The sequence below is a fragment of the Elephas maximus genome, chromosome 3 (genome assembly GCF_024166365.1).
Source record: "Elephas maximus indicus isolate mEleMax1 chromosome 3, mEleMax1 primary haplotype, whole genome shotgun sequence".
NCBI classification, from domain to species: domain Eukaryota; kingdom Metazoa; phylum Chordata; class Mammalia; order Proboscidea; family Elephantidae; genus Elephas; species Elephas maximus.
In genome coordinates, this window is record NC_064821.1 from 104489596 (window position 1) to 104512633 (window position 23038).

General features: G+C 41.1%; 1 protein-coding gene across 1 annotated transcript in view; it reads right to left on the minus strand.

The window, feature by feature from the left end:
* LOC126073133 (cytochrome P450 2J2) overlaps positions 1 to 23038 on the minus strand; it is a 43240-nt gene that overhangs the window by 5912 nt on the left and 14290 nt on the right. Inside the window, exons 5-8 of the mRNA XM_049879419.1 lie at positions 16633 to 16809; positions 14041 to 14182; positions 12433 to 12620; positions 7474 to 7612 (exon numbers count right to left, since the gene is read on the minus strand). Coding sequence (XP_049735376.1) covers positions 7474 to 7612; positions 12433 to 12620; positions 14041 to 14182; positions 16633 to 16809 — 646 coding nt within the window. The remainder of the gene's footprint in view (positions 1 to 7473; positions 7613 to 12432; positions 12621 to 14040; positions 14183 to 16632; positions 16810 to 23038) is intronic.

Consider the following 23038-nt stretch of genomic DNA (forward strand, 5'->3'; position numbering starts at 1 on the left):
TTTCTTGGAAACCCTGGTGGCATAGTGGTTAAGTGCTACAGCTGCTAACCAAGAGGTCGGCAGTTCGGATCCACCAGGCACTCCTTGGAAACTCTATGGGGCAGTTCTACTCTGTTCTATAGGGTCGCTGTGAGTCAGAATCAACTCAAAGGCAGTGGGTTTGGTTTTTTTTTTGGGGGGGGGGTAAGTAATCTCTCTAGGCATTTAGGGAAAATGTGTGTGTCTGTGTGTACACTTACAATAAGAACTTTATTTTACATACTGTGTAGACTGCAAACTGAATCCAAATAGACCAGATTACTCATTAATTTATACAGCAAAATAAATATTTTAAAATATCACTTTGATAATAATAAACATTCTAACTGTAAAATAGCTTATCATTATATTGATTTGGAAAATTAGTATGACTGATTTGTTTTTCATAGTCCCATCAGAAGTACATTTAATTTTCAAAACAGAGAAGAATGCAATTTAAAAGTCTGCTTTTAAGTAAAACTTTTTGGGTGGTAGCAGCACCAAAATGGCTTCCTGTACATTACAATTCTTTACTTTCCATAATGTGCCTTTTATTTTGAAATAATTTCAAATGTACAGAAAACTTGCAAGAACAACACAAAGAACTTGTTTCTCCTGAATTATCTGAAAGTAAGCTGACACCTTTGAATTGTGGTGTTGGCGAAGAATATTGAATATACCATGGACTGCCAAAAGAACGAACAAATCTGTTTTGGAAGAAGTGCGGCCAGAGTGCTCCTTAGAGGCAAGGATGGCGAGACTGTGTCTTACAAACTTTGGACATGTTGTCAGGAGGGATCAGTCCCTGGGGAAGGACATCATGCTTGGCAGAGTACAGGGTCAGCGGAAAAGAGGAAGACCCTCAATGAGGTGGATTGACCCAGTGGCTGCAACAATGAACTCAAGCGTAACAACAATTGTAAGGATGGTGCAGGACCGGGCAGTGTTTTGTTCTGTTGTGCATAGGGTTGCTATGAGTCGGAACTGACTCGATAGCACCCAACAACAACAAGTTGACTACATATCTGTGAAATCTTTAGTATGCATTTCCTACAAACAAGGGATTCTCTAACATAACCACAATATTATGCCATCAAAGTGAGAAAATTAATATTGATGCATTACCACCACCTTATCCTCAGATCCCATTCAAGATTTGCCATCTGTCCTAAAAACAATCCTTTATTATAGAAGGATCCAGTTTAGAATCACATGTTGCATTTACCTGTTATGTCTTCTTAATTCTCCTTCAGTATAGAATAATTCTTCAGTCCCCTTAACTTTCATGACATTTACACTTTTGAAGATTGTTGTTGAGTGCTGTCTAGTTAATTCCGACTCATAGTGACCTCATGTGACAGAGTAGAACTGCCTCGTGGGGTTTTCTTAGCTGTAATCTTTATGGGAGCAGATTGCCATGTCTTTTTCCTGTGGAGTGGCTGGGTAAATTTGAACTGCCACCCCTTCTGTTAGCAGCCGAGCACTTGGCCATTGCGCCACCAGAGCTCCTTTTTACAGACATGTTGTAAAACATCTCTCACATTTTCTCATGATTAGATTCAGGTTGTTGGTTATGCATTTTTGGTAGGAATATGACCAAGTGATGTTCTGTTCTTATCATTGCATCTTATCAGGTGGTAATGATTTAGATTTGTTCCATTTTCGGTGATGTCAACTTTGATCACAGGTTCTCCCTTATAAAATTCTTCTTTTTCCTTTTGTAATTAATACCTATTTTGAGACTGTGTAAATAAAACATTACTCATTGACCTTTCAGCCACTAGTTTTAGCATCCATTTGTTTTTCCTGACTGAATTACTTATTACTCTGATGGTTGCCAGATGGTGATTTTCTAATTGCATCATCCCTTCCACATTTATTAGTTGGCATGCTAATATAAGGAAATGCTTGAGCTCATCGTTCTTATTTCAGCAGGGATTCACAGATTCCTATTTTTAGTCAAAGGGTTATAATCTGTTATTATCACTTTGTTTTTATCCTCATTCCTCATATCCTTTATTCCAGGTTCGTCACCCCATGCCAATTCAAGCCAGTTGTTTCCTTACTTTCTGCCACAACAAAATGTTCTAGGCTCAATCTTACATTTTCCTTTCCTCGTCCCTGGAATCAGTCATTTTTCCAAAAGCTCTGGTTCCTTCTAGTGGATAATGAGAACTAGAAAGTAAGATCTGGACATTAGGCGTGCTCACTGATATCAGGGTCTTATTGTGCCCAGGTTGTCTCAGTGGACACAAACGGGGAATATATATACATACACATATAATGTGAACACACATACAAATATATGTATGAACACCCGCATCTATATCCATCCATCATCATCATCATCATCCATCTGTATAAAATCCAAGTCCTATCAGTAACTTCTGATTCCAATCCAACACAACAGAGTTCATTCTATTTTCTGCCCTTCCATATCTGTATCTCCCTCCCATTATTCTCAACATATTTACATATTGGGTCAATCTCCCCTGTATATAGCTAGTCTCCCATCACTGCCATGGTCACCCTGTGCAGATCCCTCCTCATCTCACTCGGGCTCTGACACCTGCTCTGAACTCCTGCTGCCTCTTCCCTGTGTGAATTCCCTCCTCACCCCGCCTGTGGTATGACAGTCCCTGCCAGCACTACCACCACCTCTCTTGTATGTTTTTAATAGCTTATTTCCTCTCTTGGTAATACATAAGAAAAAACTACTGTTAAAGAAGAAAATGAAACGTATAAGATGTTTGTAATCCCATAATTCAGATAAAATTTTTGTTAATATTTTGACATATTTCCTCATATTCCCTAGAGGGTTTCAACTGCACCAAACTGGTTTTGCTTACAAAACTAGTTTTATGCTCTGTAGTTAATTCTATGAGGAGCCCTGGTGGCGCAGTGGTTAAGCACTTGGCTGCTAACCGAAAGTTTGGCTGTTTGAACCAACCAGAGGCTCCACGAGAGAAAGACGTGGCAGTCTGCTCCCGTAAAGATTACAGCCTTGGAAACCCTTTGGGACAGTTCTACTCTTCCTATAGGGTCACTATGGGTCAAAATCAACTCAACAGCAATGGGTTTGGCTTGGGTTTAGTTAGTTCTATACACTGCTTTTGCTACTCTGTATTTTCCTGTGTAATTATTCTTGGAACAACTTTATTGTATGTCTCCATTTTGTTCTCGGCTATAAAGCCCTGTTGAGGAAATAAAATTAAAGAATATATGCAAAAGTATTCGTAAATGTGCTCACAATTATGTCATTAACATATTCTTTTGTTTTTGTTTCTCCCAAGTGTGTACCTAATTCATCTCTGTTCCCCTCATCTTTCTCTCTTTACCCATCACAAATAGAATGATTAGCAAATTTGTTAAAATGGTGCTGAATCAATGTATTGTAAATGTTGAGATGTGTCTAGAAGAATCCACATGTTGTGACAAAACTGAGCCTAGAGAGTCAGGAACTAGGGTTAGAGTACCGGTTCCATCAGTAACCAGCTGTGTAGATGTCAGTAACCATGCATTCCCATGGTGCTACACTTTAGCACTTGTCAAACGAGTGAAATAATCTCCCTCCTAACTATTTTACGTAGCTCAGCAAGGATCTCAATGAAACAGCAGGTACTTTTTTTTTTTTTTAAGCATGAACATGAGGATTATTTGATTTCAAAGCTTTGGCTTAGATTCAAGGAACCTTGGACCTTCTCCCTGGTGCTTCCACTAACTGGCTATCACTACCCAACCAGGTCATTTACCTCATTAGTAAAACAGAGCTGACCTAGGTTTTTGGCAAAGATCTTTCCAACCTTATCTCTTATGATCTAATAATTTTATTTGAGAAATGAGAAACCAGATCTTGGCTTTCATGAAGCTGCTGAGGTTTTATTGGATCAAATAGGGAGGGCTTTCATGGGGAAATGAAAATCTGAATTTGTAGTATCAGCTCTGTAATTCGCCCTGATTATGCACATATGGTAATTCCACACCTGGTCATCTTTTCCAAGAGAAGGGCAGGAACTGTCAATGCCTCATGCCTTCAGGGAGGCTGTCTTTAGAAAAAGCTAGAACAAGGGAGAGTCAAAGCAACCGTCTGCCAATGCTGGAAGTGTGCTGGAAAAAAAATAGCCAGTTGTGTTGACATTTTGTTAACCTACTGGATTTTTCAGGTTTCTATTTCCTGGTCGTCATTCTGCTATACTTTTTATGGCAGTCCTCAGGACAATCATTTGCCTTCTCTGAATTTCATTCATCTCAGTCAGACATTGATGAGACCAATTAATTGGAAAAAAAAAAGACTCCAAGTTTCTCCACCTGTACCCATGTCCTTTGTAGTGTGACTTCATAGCTCTTCCCATCAAAAATTGTACTCATTTTCCCCTCTTTTTATAGATTGAAGTGTGTCCCATTAAAATACGTATTGGAATCATAATCCTCATGCCTGTGGAGATGGTCCCTGGGTGGTAAAACAGTTTGCATTCTGCTACTATCTGAAAGGTTGGCAGTTGGAATCTGCCCAGTGGCACTGCAGAAGAAAGGCCTGGCAATCTACTTCTGTAGGATTACAGCCATTGAAAACCTACGGAGTACAGCTCTACTCTGAAACATGTGGGATAACCATGAGTTGGAACTGACTGGATGGCAATGGGTTGGGGTTTTTTTTAATACTTTTTTATGGATATAATACCCATTAGGAATACAGTTTTCTTTGTTATGCTAAAAATGATGCTATATTAGTGGAGGATATGTCCTAAACCTAATCACTTCTGAGTTATAAGGAGCAGCATGGACACAGAAACAAGCAAGCATAAACAGGGGGAGACAGATGCTAAAGTAAAGATCACCGAGGAACCAAGGAATGTCAGAGACAAAGTTGAGACAAAGATCTTCCCTCAAAGCTGACAGAGCAAGAACTTCCCCTAAAGCCAGTGCCCTGCATTCAGACTTCTAGCCTCCAGAACTGTGAGGAAATAAATTTCTGTTTTGGTATTTATGTTACAGCAGCACTAGGAAACTAAGACACCTCGCCTTGAGTTGGGGCGGGCCTTAAAACATGCACAGGCCAACAGAACGCAGTGCAAGTGACGGTGTGCCAGTTCCAAGCCTAGACCCTAAGAGGCCTTGTGTGCTTCCATTCTCTACCTTGGGATCTTATTGGCCCAATGTGAACAAGTCTAGGCTAGCTTGCTGGGGGATGACAGAGAGCATGGCAAAGAACCCCCCTGTCCCAGCTGAGGCCATCCTAGATCAGTCTTCAGCCAGCTGACCTCCAAAACATGTAAGACAGCCCAACCAAGATCAGCAGAGCTTCACAGTTGACCTGTAGACTGGTGAGCAATAATGCATGCTGCTTGTTGTAAGCTACTGAGATTTGGGCTGTTTGTTATGCAGCAATATACTTACTAAAACATATAGTATGAACTTAATGAGCTTAAAGTAGAGGGACCTTTAAGCGGAAAGGTGAATTACATTCTAGCTGTACTGGAGACAGCATTAAATTAGAAGTGTAAGAACTTGAGTCTTAGGTCCTGTTCTGCCAATGCCTTGGGGACATGATCTTGGACAAAAAAAAAAAAACTCTCTTATTCTTTATTTCCTTGTATGAAGAAAAGAGCTACCAATCCACTTTCTTTCTAATTATTAATACCTGGGTTCCTGGAAGGATTAAATGAGGTAACTTCCTTGTAAATGAAATCCATAATTAAGAGGGTAAAATTCTCAACAGCAAAGTTTTAGCAAGGCAGTGTGTGTCGAGCTTTTAATGATCCAGCTAATGAAGATGGGAGAATTTTTTAGCAGAGGAGATATGAAACAACTGCAAGGAAAAGCTTCTGCCACATGAAGGAAAGTTATCCAGCCATTGCTCAGCCTAGACGGATCCTTCTTCCTCTTAAAGCCATGAACATCTATTAAGTCTTCTCTCATCAAAGTTACAGCAAGCATTGGGTGAAGGCATTTTTGTGGGATACACAGAGGGCACATTTCTAGTATTTCAGCACCACATGGATCTGGTACAAGATCCAAGGAACAAGAATAATTATAATAATTGAATTATACGGCTGGAAGTCTGTGCTGTAACACAAAACAGGAAGATGTTGCTGACAGGATGAATGGAAGATATTCATAAGCATCGGCTTTCATTATCAGGAAGTGACTTGTCCAATGTGAACAAAGGTGACAGAGAACCAGATGAAGAAAGACAAAGAGGATGTAATTACAATTAGCCCAGATACACTTAAGGCGATGCAGCACAGTGGGAACTCTTGAGCTTTGGAGTCCCACCAACTCGGGTTCTAATTCCAGCTCTTACCTTTCTCTTCGAGCTTTAGTCCATCAGCAAAATATTGCAGTTTCAGAAAATCAGAGTCTATTTTATTTTAAGGATCAGTAAACTGTCATGCAGTCTCTAGTATGAATTTTGTGTGGAATCTGGTGATTGTTAGGAGATACGCTATAAAGAGCAGAAGTTTTTGAGTTTGACAAATCTGGTTGGCGACAGGTCCTGGTGCCGCCAAGTGTGTTTTATGGCTTTAGTTGCCATACTTAATCCCTGTAAACCTCAGTTTCCTTATCTGTATAGTAGAGATAGCAATTTGAACTTCATATGTTCTATGGCAGCAGGCTTATTTTTTTCTGTATTATTCACTGTTGTAGCCTCAGGGCTGAATGCTTGACACACATAATAGATTCTCAGTAAGCACTTATGGAACTAAGGCACTGGGAAATCACTTGAAATAATGCACCTGATATAGCTATCTCAATACCTGGAATATGCTAAGAAATTCTGCTGTTCATTTTACATTGTTATGAGTTAAGCAAAAAATAAAAAACAAACAAACAAAAAACCCTTTCAGAACTGGCCTGGAAATATGACGGTTTGTACCTTTCACTGTATGTACCACGCACATGTATTCACTTGATTTTAAAAAGGTAATTCAAATTTAAAAGGCAAAAGAACCGCTTCAGGGAGTGTTTACAGAGTAGATCCTGATTTAGTTAAGTCTATGACATTCACAGTCACTGCCTGATACCTCTGATGTTAAGTAGATCCCTGCCTTTACTTCTCCTCATCTCCTCATTATAAACCAGCTCTATGTCTGCATTAGGGGGCAGTCCTTTAAAAGAACTTAGGACATTTTAAAATTCTGTAAAGATGGCACATGTCTAGCTTTCTTTTCGAGCAAGAGGCAGGGTCTAGGTTTGTCTATCCCTAGTACTCTAGGGAGCAGAAAAAAGTGAGGCTGAAATCTCCATCAGAGGCAACGGAGGGCTCAGCAGGTAAGGGGCAGCTTAAAGCAATGCCCAGCCCCGGAATTCTGGGGCTGCAACCAAGGACAAGATGGAATCACACTGGGCAGGGCCATGTGGAGACATTCCAGCTAAAGCAAAAGACTAGTGGGAGGGGACTGGGGAAGGCTGAAAGAGGGACTTTGGATCTTCACACTATTTATTACAACTCACCTATCGAGAAAGGCAGAAAGGCTTCCCTTTTCTTAAACTGTCCATTCTCCAGAAAATGCTCCGGATTGAATGTTTCAGGGGTGGCCCACTCTGCAGGGTCCCTGTGTAGTGCAGTCAGATTAGTCAGGATCATGGTTCCCTAGAGAAGGCAGCAAAGACTCAGGCAAGGCTTCACTCACACAACACACCTACACAGATGGTGTTAGTCCTCAGGCTCCTACACCTTGACTACACCCTGAACTCCCTATCATCCCAAGCTCACCATCTCCTGAGTCCAACCCCCCAGGACCCTGCTGTTTGCCATGGGATACTTCACAGTGATGGATCGGAACTGCCTACTGGGAATTTTACCAGGGAAGTTTGGCTAATATTGACTGTGGAATGTATCTTTTCTCAAGGGATACATCAGTGTAGGACTTGGGAGGGACGTGTATATAGCAGGAAAAAAATAATGGAGCAGCTGGCCAGACAGCGCTGTACCAAAATCAATCCAGCTGCTCAGTGAGGGGAAAACTGTGGCAGCTCCACGAAGGTAAAGGATGTCTCAGCCATCTCTGTTTCTCCCATTTTCTTCCCTCCAATGTCTAGTACATGGCACCCCCTCTCCCAGTAGGTTTAATACTAGAATCAGGTAGCCCTGTAAAAAGCACCCATCTTCATCCAGTTACACAAGCAAGAAACCAAGAGTTGTCCTTAGTGCATCCTTTCCCCTCACTCTGCCTTCATCTAATCCATGAGCAAGAATCACTCATTTTACTTCCTGAATTTCTCTTCATTCTCTCCCCTTGATTCCACGTTCACTGCCCAGGCTACCACTTTGCTTCTTACACTCCTATAATAGCCTCCTAACTGTGTCCTGAGGGCAGTGGTGGTTCGGAGGCAGAGTTCTCACCTTCCATGCAGGAGACCGGGGTTTGATTCCTGGCCAATGCACCTCAAGCACAGCCACCTGTCAGTGGTGATTTACGTGTTGTTATGATGCTAAACAGGTTTTAGCAGAGCTTTTTTTTTTTCAGACTAAGACAGACTATGAACAAAGGCCTGGTGATCTACTTCCAAAAATCAGCCAATAGAAACCCTATGGATCACAACAGTCCTATCCTATAGCACACAGAGTCTTCATGAGTCGAGTGCCGACTCTAAGGCAGCTAAGAAGTATGTCCCACACCCTGTCTTGCCCCATTTAATCTACTCTGCATCCTGAAAGCAGAGTGAGCACTGAAAATGATTAAACCAAACCACACCCACCCACCCACTGCCACCCAGAACCTGAAACGCTTCAGTACCTTCCCATCACTCTTAGGTTAAAGACCCTGTGATGGTTAAGATTGTATGTCAACTTGGCTAGGCCATGATTCTCAGTGTTTTGGCAGTCGTATAATGTTGTGATCACTTCCCTGTTGATATGTGATATGTGATCACCTCCGTGACGGAATCTGCTGAGTGGTACCAGCGGGCGTGGGCCTGTGGCAGCTCACCACCTCCTCAGCCTTCATCTCTCTGTCCCCCCCACCTACTTCCTTCCTGCTCGCCTTGCAAAGGTTGTTGGCTTACTCTGGATCCAGCAGCTGTCTCTTGTCTGACCTCTGGTTCTTGGGACCTGAGCTAGCAGCTTAGCTGTCCAACTTGATATTCACTGATCTTCATGGCCTTCAAACAAGAGTCCTGCTCCCTGACCTGCCTGTCTTGGGTTCACCAGCCCCTACAGCTAAGGGACTCAGTAAAAACCTTGCAGTCTTGCCTGCCGACCTTGGGGATTCCTCGACCGTCACAGCCTGTGAGCGGGAACCCTGCTATCCGATCTGCTCATCTTGGGTTCACCAGCTTCTGTGGCTCTGTGAATTGGGAAAGGACTCTATCCTGATCCAAGGACTTGGGACATACCAACCCCTAGATTCGCATGAGCTTTTCCTTGATATAAATCTCTCTCTATATATTTATACGCATTACTGTTTTTGCTCCTCTAGAGAACCCTGCCTAAGACAGACCCATCATCTAACCTTGTCTGGGCTACCCTCCTCCTCCTGCCTCACTCCCACTACAGAGGTCTTCTTTCAGATTCTCAAATATGCCATGTTTCCCCTCATTTCAAGGTTTTTTTCTCCCACTGCCTGGAATGCTCTTTTGCCCCACTTTGTCACCAAGCTACCCTTAATCATTCTTTAATCCTTGGTCCAAACATTGCTTCCTTTTGGAAGCCTTTTCTGACCACGCCCACTCACACTACATGCTCCAGCTAATTTGCAGTTTATACCACCCTGTTCTTTATTCAGGGTTTGGAATTATCTAGCCTAACCATTTGTATGATTGTTTTCTTGCTCAGGGGTGTTCCTCCAGACCTAAGCACATTCAGTGATTAGTGAATATTTGTTGAGTTAATAAAGAATAATTACTATTTTGGGCACTCTCTACAACAAACAATAGGTAAAGTGTTCCACATGAATGACCTCAGTTTACCTCTAGATGGATCCTGCCAGAGAGGTTTTATATGCACTTTACAGATAAAGAAATTAAAGCTCCAAGAGGTTAAATAACGTGCCCAGGGTGGTAAAGTAAGAGAAGGCAGAGCTGTGATTTGAACCAAGTCCATCTGATGCCCTGGCTCTCAGTCTCTATATTATACAGTCAGCTAGATCTCCTAGTTCCCAGGCTGGTTCCTGCAGTTGACTTTAAGAATCAGTAGTGGTAGGGGTCTGTTGAGCTGGGTTGGCTTTTTGGAGATCAATGAGTTTGCTAGAAAAATGCAAACAGCACTTAGAATTTAGACTTCAACCTTCACCACAAGACGACCAATCAATAAGGAATTCAGTGGATGCACAGCTGCTTTTTCTGGTTCTGCAGTGACAGTGTCCAAGGTGTGACCAAGGAACAACCACGAGGTGACAGGGTGTGGCCAAGGGTAAGCAAAGCTCCTCTGTTTGTGCCTCTTGAGATTGTTTCTGGGTATGACATACTCAGAGAAATGTAGACAAACTGGAATGGCTCTCCAGAGGCTCACCCAGGTGGTGAGGAAACAAGGGAAGAGATGCGAGAATGTACACTCTCTAGAGAGGATGTTATAGGTTACAGGAGGGCTGTCTGCAGAGATCTTGAGTGGTGGGGAGAGTGGGATCAGAATTCCTTTGTGAAGACTGGGGAATTTCACAGGAATCTACTTCCAAAAATCAGCCAATGAAAACTCTGTGGATCACAACAGTCCAATCTGCAACTAATCATGAGGGTGCAAAAAACTGGGCAAAGTTTTGTTCTCTTGTGCATGCCATCGCCATGAATCTAGGGCTGACTCAAAGGCAACTAACAACAGCAACGATGGAGGAAAATTATAGGGAGACTGTGTTTTTAAAGCCAAGATAAAGCAACTCTTGTGGAGGGAACGTGGTGCAGCACAAAAAACACGACAAGCCTTGGAAGCAGAACAGATCTGGATCCCAACTTTGTCGTTTAGCAGCTGAGACACTTTAGACAGGGTACTTCATTCCTCTGAGCCTCAATCTCCCAGTCTAAAAGATGGGTATTCCAAAACCCATTGCCGTCAAGTCCATTCCAACTGATAGCGACTCTATAGGACAGAGCAGAACTGCCCCATAGGGTTTCCAAGCAGCGACTGGTGGATTTGAACTGTCAGCCTTTTGGTCAGCAGGCGAGGTCTTAACCAATGCACAACCAGGGCTCCTCAAAGATGGATATAAAAAAGAGTTATTCTGAGGACTGAGTAAGACGTTTTGAAAGAACCTCAAAAGCCCACAGCACACAATCAATCACTGCTTGATAAATGCTGGCTCCTTTCTCACTCTAATAACACACACCTGTGTTAGCTTCCCTTTTATGACAGTAAGTTCCTTATCACTGGGGTTGTCAGTGAAAGCTCGAGAAATGCTTGTGGGGATTCTGTTAGAAACACCAGCATTAATGTAATGTTAACACACACACACAAAAAAACCCCAAACCTCTTGCCATCAAGGTGACTTCAACTCATAGTGACCCTATAGGACAGAGTAGAACTGCCCCACAGGGTTTCCAAGGAGTGCCTGGTGGATTTGAACTGCCAACTTTTGGTTAGCAGATATAGCCCTGAACCACTACGCCTCCAAGTGTCCCTTCACATTTTTACATTCCATAGCCCCAGGATTACATGTGGCAAGGGCCTACTTTTGAGATGTTCTACCAAGAGAAACAAAAAGTTTATGTGGCAACGTATGGCAGAACTGCTGCATGATATATCCCCATGAATATTCACAATGCGCGCTGTTTTTGTTAGCTGCCACTGAGTTGCCCCCAACTCATGGCGACCCACAGACACTGGGATTAGACTGTTGTGATCTGTAGCATTTTTACTGCCTGATTTTCAAAACTAGATTACCAGGCCTTTCTTCCTAGTCCATCTTCCTAGTCTGGAAGCTCTGCTGGAAGCTGTATAGCATCATAGCAACACTTAAACCTCCATTGCCAGGCACAGAGTGGCTGCGATGAGGTGCCCACAAACCTACTGCCATCGAGTCCATCCTGACTCATAGCAATCCCATAGGGTTTCCAAGGCTGTAAATCTTCATGGAAGCAGACTGCCACATTTTTTTCTTCAAGGAGCCACTGGTGGTTTCGAACTGCACTGAGGTGCACTAGCTAGAAATTCAACCCGGGTCTCCTGCATGGGAGGTGAGAATTTTACCACTGAACCAACACTGTCCTCCAATGCAAATTAGTATAGTAAAAACTCTGAGAAGTTTTTAAGTCTTTCCCTGAATTTATTTGGCCATAGAAATCCCCATCTTTGCTCCAATGTCTATTAACCTAATGTTCTAAAGCCCATACTTGAAGGAAAAAAATAGTATTATATCAGGTATATCTCTCTCCCCATTTGAGTGATTGCTTAGGATATGAATACGCATCAGTTTTCAAATTCAGATTCTTACTGTCTAAAAAGAGGGACGTGAAGACCTGAGGCTGAGAGTCCCTGGTTACCTTTGGCAGCTGGTATCCAGCCACAGTGGTATCAAACGTCACTTCTCTGGGCACGTTCAAGGGGATGATGTTGCCCATTCTCTGCACCTCATGGATGACGGCATTGGTGTAGGGCATGTGCTCTCGGTCGTTCAGGCTGGGCTGCCGTGACTGGCCAACTACTCTGTCGATCTCAGCTTGTACTTTCTCTGGAAAACAGAAGGTTCTATTCTTTTTTAAACTTTTATGCTTCCTTCCAGAGATGTAGGGTGGCCTCCAAGGTCTCACCTATTGTATTTCAATTAGTGATCAGGTTATAAACAAATGGTTCTTAATCCTTTAAAGGGCTTATTTAGAAAAATTTCAACGCCATAATTTTTTGAGCCTAGTTAGGCTAAGGAATGGAACAACCAGGGTCAAAATGGCTAAGATTATAGTGTTGTTGTTATTGTTATTAGTTGCCATTGAGTTGGCTCTAACTCATGGGAACTTTATGTATAAAAGCAGGGAACATTGCCAGGTCCTGAGTCATCTTCACGATTGCTGTTATGTTTGAGTTCATTGTTGTGGCTATTAAGATTAATGTAGGCGCCATAGACTGTAGTTTCTCAAGGAGATATATAAGAGTGGAAACTGGGCCCTGGTGTAAGACAAATCTGGATCAAACTTTTAAACTCTCTGAGCCTCAGTTTAATCATCTGATGGGATAAATTAGTGTGGGTAAGTCTACATTCATCTTAAGGATGTTTTCAGCTTTGCATGAACTGATTTAAGTGAGAACCCAATAAACGACAGAAACTGCCAGCTGCCCCCAATATCTGTTCTTCTCTTTTTCTATAGTAATAAAGATTCTACCTGGTTACTCAGCTAAAAACTCCCTTGCAACTCTGTGATCATATGCCTAACTACTGGTCAAGGGAATGTGTGTAGAAGTGATGTTTAACACTTTAAACATGTCCTTAAAAGAAGAGGTGTGTGTTCCCTTTGTCTCTAAAGAAAGAAAATGCTAGTAATTTCTTGAAAGAGTAGGAACACATCATAAGGGACGTAGTATCTGATCAGATTCTTCAAGAAGAGCTTGAAGTTTGCCATTTAGGGAAATTGGGGAAGTGCATTCTTGAGAGAGAACAGTACAGGTGAATGAACACAGGCATAATAAGAACAGTGCAATGGACAACTGACACGTGATTTAGTGAAGCCAGAATGCAGAGCTGGTGGGGCTGATGCTGGCAGTAAAAACTCTGAGACGTTTTTAAGACTTTCCCTATATTTCTTTGGCCATAGAATTCCCCATCTTTCTGAGGAGTCTGGACATTATTCAGAGGGCAATGGCAAGTCATTACTTAAAAGAATGTCACTCTTTTGTGAAATTTAACACAGTGTCAATTGACTTACTGTTTTCCCCACAAGGTTCTCAGCTTCTCAAGCAAAGGGACCCTGTAATATTTATGTTGCCAGGACCCATCAAAATCCTTGACAGAAAAATTAAAGAATGTGCGAGGTCTTGAGTCAAGCTCATGACTATTCCACCTGTCTTTTCATTCTACCATGCTATCTTCTGGTCCCAACCCTGGGGCAGTATGTTCGAGGAGGCATTTGTCTGTCTGGTCCAGGCACACAAATGTTCACCTTGGATTTCTGGGTAGATGGCCAGGTAAAGCAGAGCCCAGCGCAGCGTTGTGGAAGTTGTCTCTGTTCCAGCAAAGAAAAGGTCCAGCGTGCTGCAAACAAGATTTTCTTCATGGAAACTCGAAGTAGCATTGCCTGTATGCTAGAAAGAAGAAATGCTTATTAATTTGTTCATAGTTGACACTAAACATGGGGTTATTATCCTAGAGAAGGAATTTGGAAAGAAAGGCCCCTAGGAGAAATGACTTTCCCTTTGGCTTCCTCAGAAGGCACAAGGTATCATAGCAATATTGTTAGCATCATCCTGCCCCAAGTGCTGGAGGCTACCTAAGGATTCGAGCACTTGAGAGATGAAAAACAAAACAATCGTTTTCTAACACCAGTAACTGGGGAAGAAGGAAAGAGAACAGAGTGTGAAAAAGACTTGAGTTCCAATATCAGCCACATCCTAGCTAGGTGTATGACCTCGGGTGAGTTACTTAATCTCTCTGTACTTCAGTTTCCTGTACTGTAGAATAACATCTTAAGATCACATGATGAGCTGCCTGAATTACAACAGGCACACAGCAAATAATCAACAAGTGTTTTACTGTTGTAAGAAAAATAAACTCAATTCCCCTTTCGTGCAACAATTCTCATATCTCCCCATGCCCCTTTTCCTTTCCAGATTAACCTCTCTAATTCCTTCACCTGTTCCTCTGACATTATCATCGTCCTCTGGATTCTTCAATTTGTAAACATTTCTCTTAATGCGTGGTCCCATACCAGAACACCACATAGCAAGTAGTCTCTTCCTTTGAGGAGAAAACAATGCTTCTATTAATGCTATGCCAACAAGGTAAAATAAGGGAGGAGGTGGAAAGAAATCCACCAATCTGCCTACTCCAGGAGGAAGAACCATTAATTTGAAGAGTCAAAAGTCAAGACACTGATTCAGTGATGTATATTAAGTGGAGGGGTCACTGTGTCGAAGGCCACACATTCAATCTGGCTTTCTTCCTGCTTCTTTTCTATAATGTTGGAAAGTAGATGACATAGGGGGTGGGTGGAAGAAAAAGCCCCACCTAGGCGCTGAGGCTAAACTCTGACATCCAATTCAGCTTGACTTGTGCTCTGACATGGGGGCTCAGAATAGGAGTAGATAACTGGGTCCCATAAAACCATATGTCTTGCTGTCCATGCCAACTGACAGTGACCCTATAGGACAGAATAGAATTGCCTCACAGGGTTTCCAAAAAGAGGCTGGTGGTTTCTAATTCCCTACCTTTGGTTAAACAGCCAAGCTCTTAATGACTATGCCACCAGGGCATAAACCAAAAGCAAAGCCATTGCCATTGAGTCGATTCTCACTTATAGTGACCCCATAGGACAGTGTAGAACTGCCCCATAGGGTTTCCAAGGGTGTAATCTTTACAGAATCAGATTGCCACATCTTTCTGCCAAGAAGCGGCTGCTGAGTTTGAACCACTGGCCTTTTGGTTAGCAGCTGAATGCTTAACCACTGTGCCACCAGGGCTCCTCAGGTAACTGGCCACCAAACCAAACCCACTGCCGTCGAGTCGATTCTGACTCATAGCGACCCAATACAGACCTATCTAATACTAAAACAGTGCTTTTGTGCCCAATTTCTGTTTTCCCTTTTGGGTACAGCTCCTTCAGATAAGGGTAGAGAGTAGGCATTGGGGATGAGAAGGCAGTATGTGGGTATTCCCAGGGCCTCAAGCCAAATGCCATTAAACCCCCATCTTTATTTCCAATTGTCTCATCAATCCTGAGTTAACGCTACTTCTGCACTCTGAAATAGCACCCATCTCTTCCCTTTATGGTAGGCCGAGTAATGACTCAAAGATGTCTTTGCCCTAAACCCTAGAACTTGTGAATATGATGCTTTATATAGGAAAGGGAAGGAACTCCAGGGTAACAGTGGTGTTAAGTACTCGGCTGGTAACTGAAAGTTTAATTCAAACCCACCAGCCGCTCCACAGGAGAAAGATGGGGCAGTCTGCTTCTGTAAAGATTTACAACCCTGGAACCCCTACAGGGCAGTTTTATTCTGAGTTGGAATCGACTTGAAGGCAACAGGTTTTGGTTTATAGATAAAGAACTTTACAGATGTGATTAAGTTCAGGATCTTGAGATAAGGGTATTATACTAGATTATCCAGATGGGTCCAATGTTATCGTGAAGGGCATTGTAAGAGCAAGGCAAGGAGGTCAGAGAGAATATACAAGGACAGAAAGAAGCAGTGCTCACAGAAGAGAGAAGATGCTATGCTGCTGGCTTTGAAGATGGAAGAAGGTAAATGAGCCAAGGAATGCAGGCAGCCTCTAAAACCTGGAAGAGGCAAGGAAACAAAATTCCTCAGAGCCTACAGAAGAAGCCAGCACTACTGATGCCTGGACTTTTTTCCAGTTAAACTGATTTTAAACTTCTGACTTCCAGAGGTTTAAGGGAATATATTTATATTGTTTTAAGCCACTAAATTTATGATAACATATTGCAGCACATAATTTATTACAGAAAATATAGGAAGATAACACACCCCATTTTCTCTTAAAAAACAAAATATAGGAAACAGCTTTATCTCCTCACCTTTGTCATTTCCCTGAGGTAAGAATCAATAAAGTCTCTCGGTTCATCAGGATTCCAATCTCTCTTGTGTTTTTCAATCATACGAGAAACAAATATTTTCAATTTCTCCCAGTCGCTAAAGAGTTTTTGGTGAAGTCCAGGAAGGAATTTCATTATCCAGGGAAAGACATCGTAGAGCTAATTGATAAAAACAAGACAATCATGGAGATAACATACTACTTTTCCACATTTTAAGACCACAGAATCAGTCTTCTCTTTTCATCTCTCTCTCTCTTTTATTTGCTTACACTTATACCTCAGAGTCATCCTTGACTCTGCTTTCTCTCTCAACCTTCTAGAAAGGCATTTCAGCTCTTTTTCCAAAATACGTCCAGCCTTACACCACTTTTCACCACCACAATGGCTGCTACAGTCCAAACCACCTAGTGCAGACCATCAACATATCTCACCTCGATGCTCTGACAGCTTCCAGCAGTTTTCCTGATTCCACCATTAGTCCCTGTCTCAGTCTATTTCCCATTAGGTACCTCCTAAATAGGTACTCTTTCTAAAAGCAAACCTGATTCTGATCAATTCTCTTCAATTAATTAAGAAAGTATATAAAACACAGAAATAGAAGAACATATTAAATGCCATATTAAATGGTACTCTGTCAAGAGGAATAACCTACAAGTGATTGGAGTACCAGAAAAGGGGGGGATAAGAGAGAATTGTTAAAGATTTGTTGGCAGAAAACTTCCCTAATATTGTGAAAGATGAAAAGCTATTTATTCAAGAAGCTCTCCGAACCTGAAACAGGGTAGTCCCAAAAGAAAGTCACCAAGACATCTTACAATCAACCTTGCCAAATCAAAGTTAAAGAGAGAATTTTAAGAGTGGCTAGAGATAAAAAGTCATCTACAAAGGAGAGTCAATAAGGCAAAACTGTGACTATTGAGCAGAAACTATGCAGGCAAGAAGGCAATCGGATGAAATATATATAAAGGCTTGAATGAAAAAAATTGCCAACCAAGATTATATACCCACCAAAACTGTCCCTCAAATACGATGGCATAATTAGGGCATTTCCAGATAAACATAAGTTAAGGGAATTTTTAAAAATCAAACCAAAATTACAAGAAATACTAAAGGGAGTCCTCCAGTTAGAAAATCAATATCAGATGACAACTCAAGACTAGAACACAGCACAGAATGATCAGATATCAACCCAGAAAGGAAGTCATAAAAACAAATCAAACCTAAGACATTGACAATAGGGAAAGAGAGATGCCAATATGTAAAAGATGACAACGTTAAAACAAAAAAGAGGGACTAAGTAGTGTAGTCATAGAACTTCCATATAGAGAGGAAGTCAAGTCAACATCAAGAAATAAAAGATTGGTTTAAACGTAGAAAATTAGAGGTAAATATTACGGTAACCACAAAGAAGTGACAATCCTAAACATCAAAATAAAAACACAAGAAAAACATAGACTCAGCAAATACAAAATCAGCAACAATAAAAAAGATGTTAAGTGGAGGAATCTGGAAGGCATTATGCTGAGCGAAATGAGTCAGTTGCAAAAGGACAAATATTGTATAAGACCACTATTATAAGATCTTGAGAAATAGAAAAAACGGAGAAGAACACATACTTATGTGGTTACAAAGGGGGGAGGGAGGGAGGCAGAGGGCTTTTTATTGATCAATCTGTAGATAAGAACTGCTTTGGGTGAAGGGAAAGACAACACTCAATACAAGGAAGGTCAGCCTAATTGGACTGGATTAAAAGCAAAGCAGTTTCCGGGATAAAATGAAAGCTTCAAAGGTCAGTGGAGCAGGGACTGGGGTCTGGGGAACTTGGTTTGAGAGGACTTCTAAGTCAATGGGCAAAATAATTCTATTATGAAAACACTCTGCATCCCACTTTGAATTGTAGCGCCTGGGGTCCTAAATGCCAACAAGCGGCCATCTAAGATACATCAGTTGGTCTCAACCCACCTGGAGCAAAGGCAAAGGAAGAACACCAAGGTCACACGACAACTAGGAACCCAAGAGACAGAAAGGGCCACATGAACCAGAGACCTACATTATCCTGAGACCAGAAGAACTAGTTGGTGCCCGGCCACAATCGATGTCTGCCCTGTCAGGGAGCACAACAGACTACTCCTGAGGGAGCAGGAGACCAATGGGATACAGACCCCAAATTCTCATGAAAAGAACATACCTAATGGTATGACTGCGACTAGAGGAATCCCAGAGACAATGCTCCCCAGAACTTCTGATGGCACAGGACAGGAACCATCCCCGAAGACAAATCATCAGGCATGAAAAGGACTGGTCAGTGGCGGGGAGAGAGATGCTGATGAACAGTGAGCTAATTAAATCAGGTGGACACTGGAGAGTGTGTTGGCAACTCTTGACTGGAGGGCGGATGGGAAGATAGAGAGAGAGGGAAGATGGCAAAATTGGCACGAAACGAGAGACTGTAAGAGCTGATTCAATAGGGGCAGAGCAAGTGGGAGAAGGGAGTAAGATGTATGTAAACCTACATGTGACAGACTGATTGGAATGGTAAATGTTCACTTGAAGCTTAATAAAAATTAAAAAAAAAAAAGATGTTAAGAATATACGTAAGAAAAATGACTTAGCACAGAAAATTAAGTGAACAAAGAAACTGTCAACAACACACAAAAAAATACATCAAAATGACAGCAGTAAACTCATACCTATCAATAATAACGCTGAATGTAAATGAACTAAATGCACCAATAAAGAGACAGAGTGTGGCAGAATGGGTAGGGAAAAACACCATCTATCTATATGCTGCCTACAATAGACACACCTTAGACTCGAAGACACAAACTAAAACTCAAAGAATGGACAAAAATATATCAAGCAAACAACAATCAAAAAAGATCAGGAGTGCTGGGGACTATGGCTTCAGGGGACATCTAAGTCAACTGGCAAAATAAATTCTATTAAGAAAACATTCTGTATCCCACTTTGAAGTGTACCGTCTGGGGTCATAAACAATAGCAAGCGGCCATCTAAGAAGCATTAATGAGTCTCAACCCACCCGGATCAAAGCAGAATGAAGAACACCAAGGTCACAAGGTAATTATTAGCCCAAGGGACAGAAAGGGCCACATGAACTAGAGACTATATCATCCTAAGACCCGAAGAACCAGATGGTGTCTGACCACAACCGATGACTGCCCTGACAGGGAGCACAACAGAGAACCCCTGAGGGAGCAGGAGAACAGTGGAATGCAGACCCCAAATTCTCATAAAAAGACCAGACTTAATGGTCTGACTAAGACTAGAAGAATCCTGGTGGTCATGGTTCCCAAACCTCCTGTTGGCCCAGGACAGGAACCATTCCCAAAGCCAATTCAAAAGACATGGATTGGACTGGACAATAGGTTGGAGAGAGATGCTGATGAGTAGTGAGGTACTTGATTCAGGTGGACACTTGGGACTGTGTTGGCATCTCCTGTCTGGAGGGGAGATGGGAGAGTAGGGGGGTTAGAAACTGGCAAAATGGTCATGAAAGGAGAGACTGGAAGGAGGGAGTGGGCTGACTCATTAGGGAGAGAGTAAGTGGGAGTATGTAGTAAGGTGTATATAAGTGTATATGTGAGAGACTGACTTGATTTGTAAACTTTCACTTAAAGCACAATAAAAATTATGAAAAAAAAAGATGAGGAGTGGCAATATTAATCTCTGACAAAATAGACTTTAAAGTAAAATCTACCACAAAGGATAAGGAAGGACACTATATAATGATTAAAGGATCAATATACCAGGAAGATATAACCATAATAAATATTTACCCACCCAACACCAGGGTTCCACAGTACATAACACAAACTCTAACAGCATGGAAAAGAGACACAGACAGCTCTGCAATAATAGAAGGAGACTTCAACACACCACTTTCAGTGAAGGACAGAATATCCATAAAGTTGCTCAATAAAGACATGGAAGATCTAAATGCCGCAATCAACCAACTTGATCTCATGGACATACACAGAACATTCCACCAAACAGCAGCCAAGTATACTTTCTTTTCCAATGCACATGGAACGTTCTCCAGAATAGACCACATATTAGGCCACAAAGCAAGCCTTAACAGAATCCAAAATATCGAAATATCACAAAGCATCTTTTCTGACCATAAAGCCGTAAAAGTAGAAATCAATAAAAGAAAAGGAAGGAAAAAAAAATCAAATACAAGGAAACTGAACAACACCTTGCTCAACAACTACTGGGTTATAGAAAAAATTAAGGACAGAATAAAGAAATACACAGAATCAAATGAGAATGAAAACACATCCTACCAGAACCTTTGTGACACAGCAAAAGCAGTGCTCAGAGGTCAATTTAGAGCAATAAATGTACACATCCAAAAAGAAGAAAGAGCTAAAATCAATACATTAACCCTACCACTCAAACAAATAAAAAGAGAGCAGTAAAAGAAGCCCATGGGAACCAGAAGAAAGGAAATAACAAAATTAGAGCAGAAATAAATGAAACAGAGAATAGAAAAACAGTTGAAAGAGTTAACAAAACCAAAAGCTGGTTCACGAAATGATCAACAAAATCAATAAACCACTGGCCAAACTGACAAAAGAAAAATGGGAGAGGAAGCAAATAAAACAAATAAGAAATGAGATGGGTAATATCACAACAGATCCAACTGAAATTAAAAGAATCATAGCTGAATATTATGAAAAACTGTACGCCAACAAATTTCAAAACCTAGAGGAAATGGACAAATTTCTAGAAACACATTACCCACCTAAACTAACAAAAACAGAGGTAGAACAATTAAATAGACCCATACAAAAAGAAGACGTAATTAAAAAAACTCCCAACACAAAAATGCCCTGGCCCTGTTGGCTTCACTGGAGAATTCTACCAAACTTCCAGAGAAGAAAACACCAGTACTACTAAAGGCATTTCAGAACATAGAAAAGGATGGAATATTCCTGAACTCATTCTATGAAGCCAGCATAACCCTGATACCAAAACCAGGTAAAGACACCACAAAAAAGAAAACCACAGACCAATATCCCTCATGAACACAGATGCATAATCCTCAACAACGTATCAAATATTATCCTCAACATACCACAAAAAAGAAAACTACAGACCAATATCCCGTGAACACAGACACAATAATCCACAAAAACAGAATTCAACAAGATATCGAAAAATAATTCACCATGACCAAGTGGGATTCATACCAGGTATGCAAGGATGGTTCAACATTAGAAAAACAATCAATGTAATCTATCACATTAAAAAAAAAAAAGAAAGAAACACAAGATCTTTTCAATTGATGCTGAAAAGGCATTTAACATAGTCCAACACCCATGCATGATAAAAACTCTCTACAAAATAGGAGTAGAAGGGAAATTCCTCAACATAATAAAGGGCATTTATACAATGCCAAGAGCCAACATCATACTAAATGGAGGGCGTCTGAAAGCATTGCCATTGTGAACAGGAGCCAGATAAGGACGCCCTTTATCACCACTCTGATTCAACATTGTGCTGGAGGTCCTAGCCAGAGCAATTAGGCTAGAAAAACAAATAAAGGGTATCCACATTGGTAAGGAAGAAGTAAAAGTATCTGTATTTTCAGATAATATGATTTTATACACAGAAAACCTCAAAGAATCTACAAAAAAAAAAAAAAAAAACTACTGGGACTAATAGAAGATTTCAGCAAAATATCAGGATACAAGATAAACATACAAAAATCAGTTGAATTCCTTTACACCAACAAAGAGAATGTCAAAGAGGAAATCACCAAATCAATACAATTTACAATAGCCCCCAAGAATATAAAATACTTAGGAATAAATCTTACCAGAGACGTAAAAGATCTATACAAAGAAAACTACAAGACACTACTGCAAAAAACCAAAAAAGACCTACATAAATGGAAAAGCACACCTTGCTCATGGACAGGAAGACTCAACATTGTGAAAATGTCAATTCTACTCAAAGTGATCTACAGATACAATGCAATCCCAATCCAAATTCCAATGGCATTTTTTAATGAGATGGAGAAACAAATCACCAACTTCACATGGAAAGGGATGAGGCCTGGATAAGTAAAGCATTACTGAAGAAGAGCAAATTGGGAGGCCTCATGCTACCTGATTTTAGAATCTATACAACAGAAACATAGACCAATGGAAAAGAACTGAGAATCCAGATGTAAATTCATTCACCTACGAAAAGTCGTATTTGAAAAAGGTCCAAAGTCCATTAAATGGGGAAAAGACAGTTTCTTTAACAAATGGTGCTGGCATAACTGGATATCCATCAGCAAAAAAATGAAACAAGACCCATACCTCACACCATGCACAGAAACTAACTCAAAATGGATCAAAGACCCAAATATAAAATC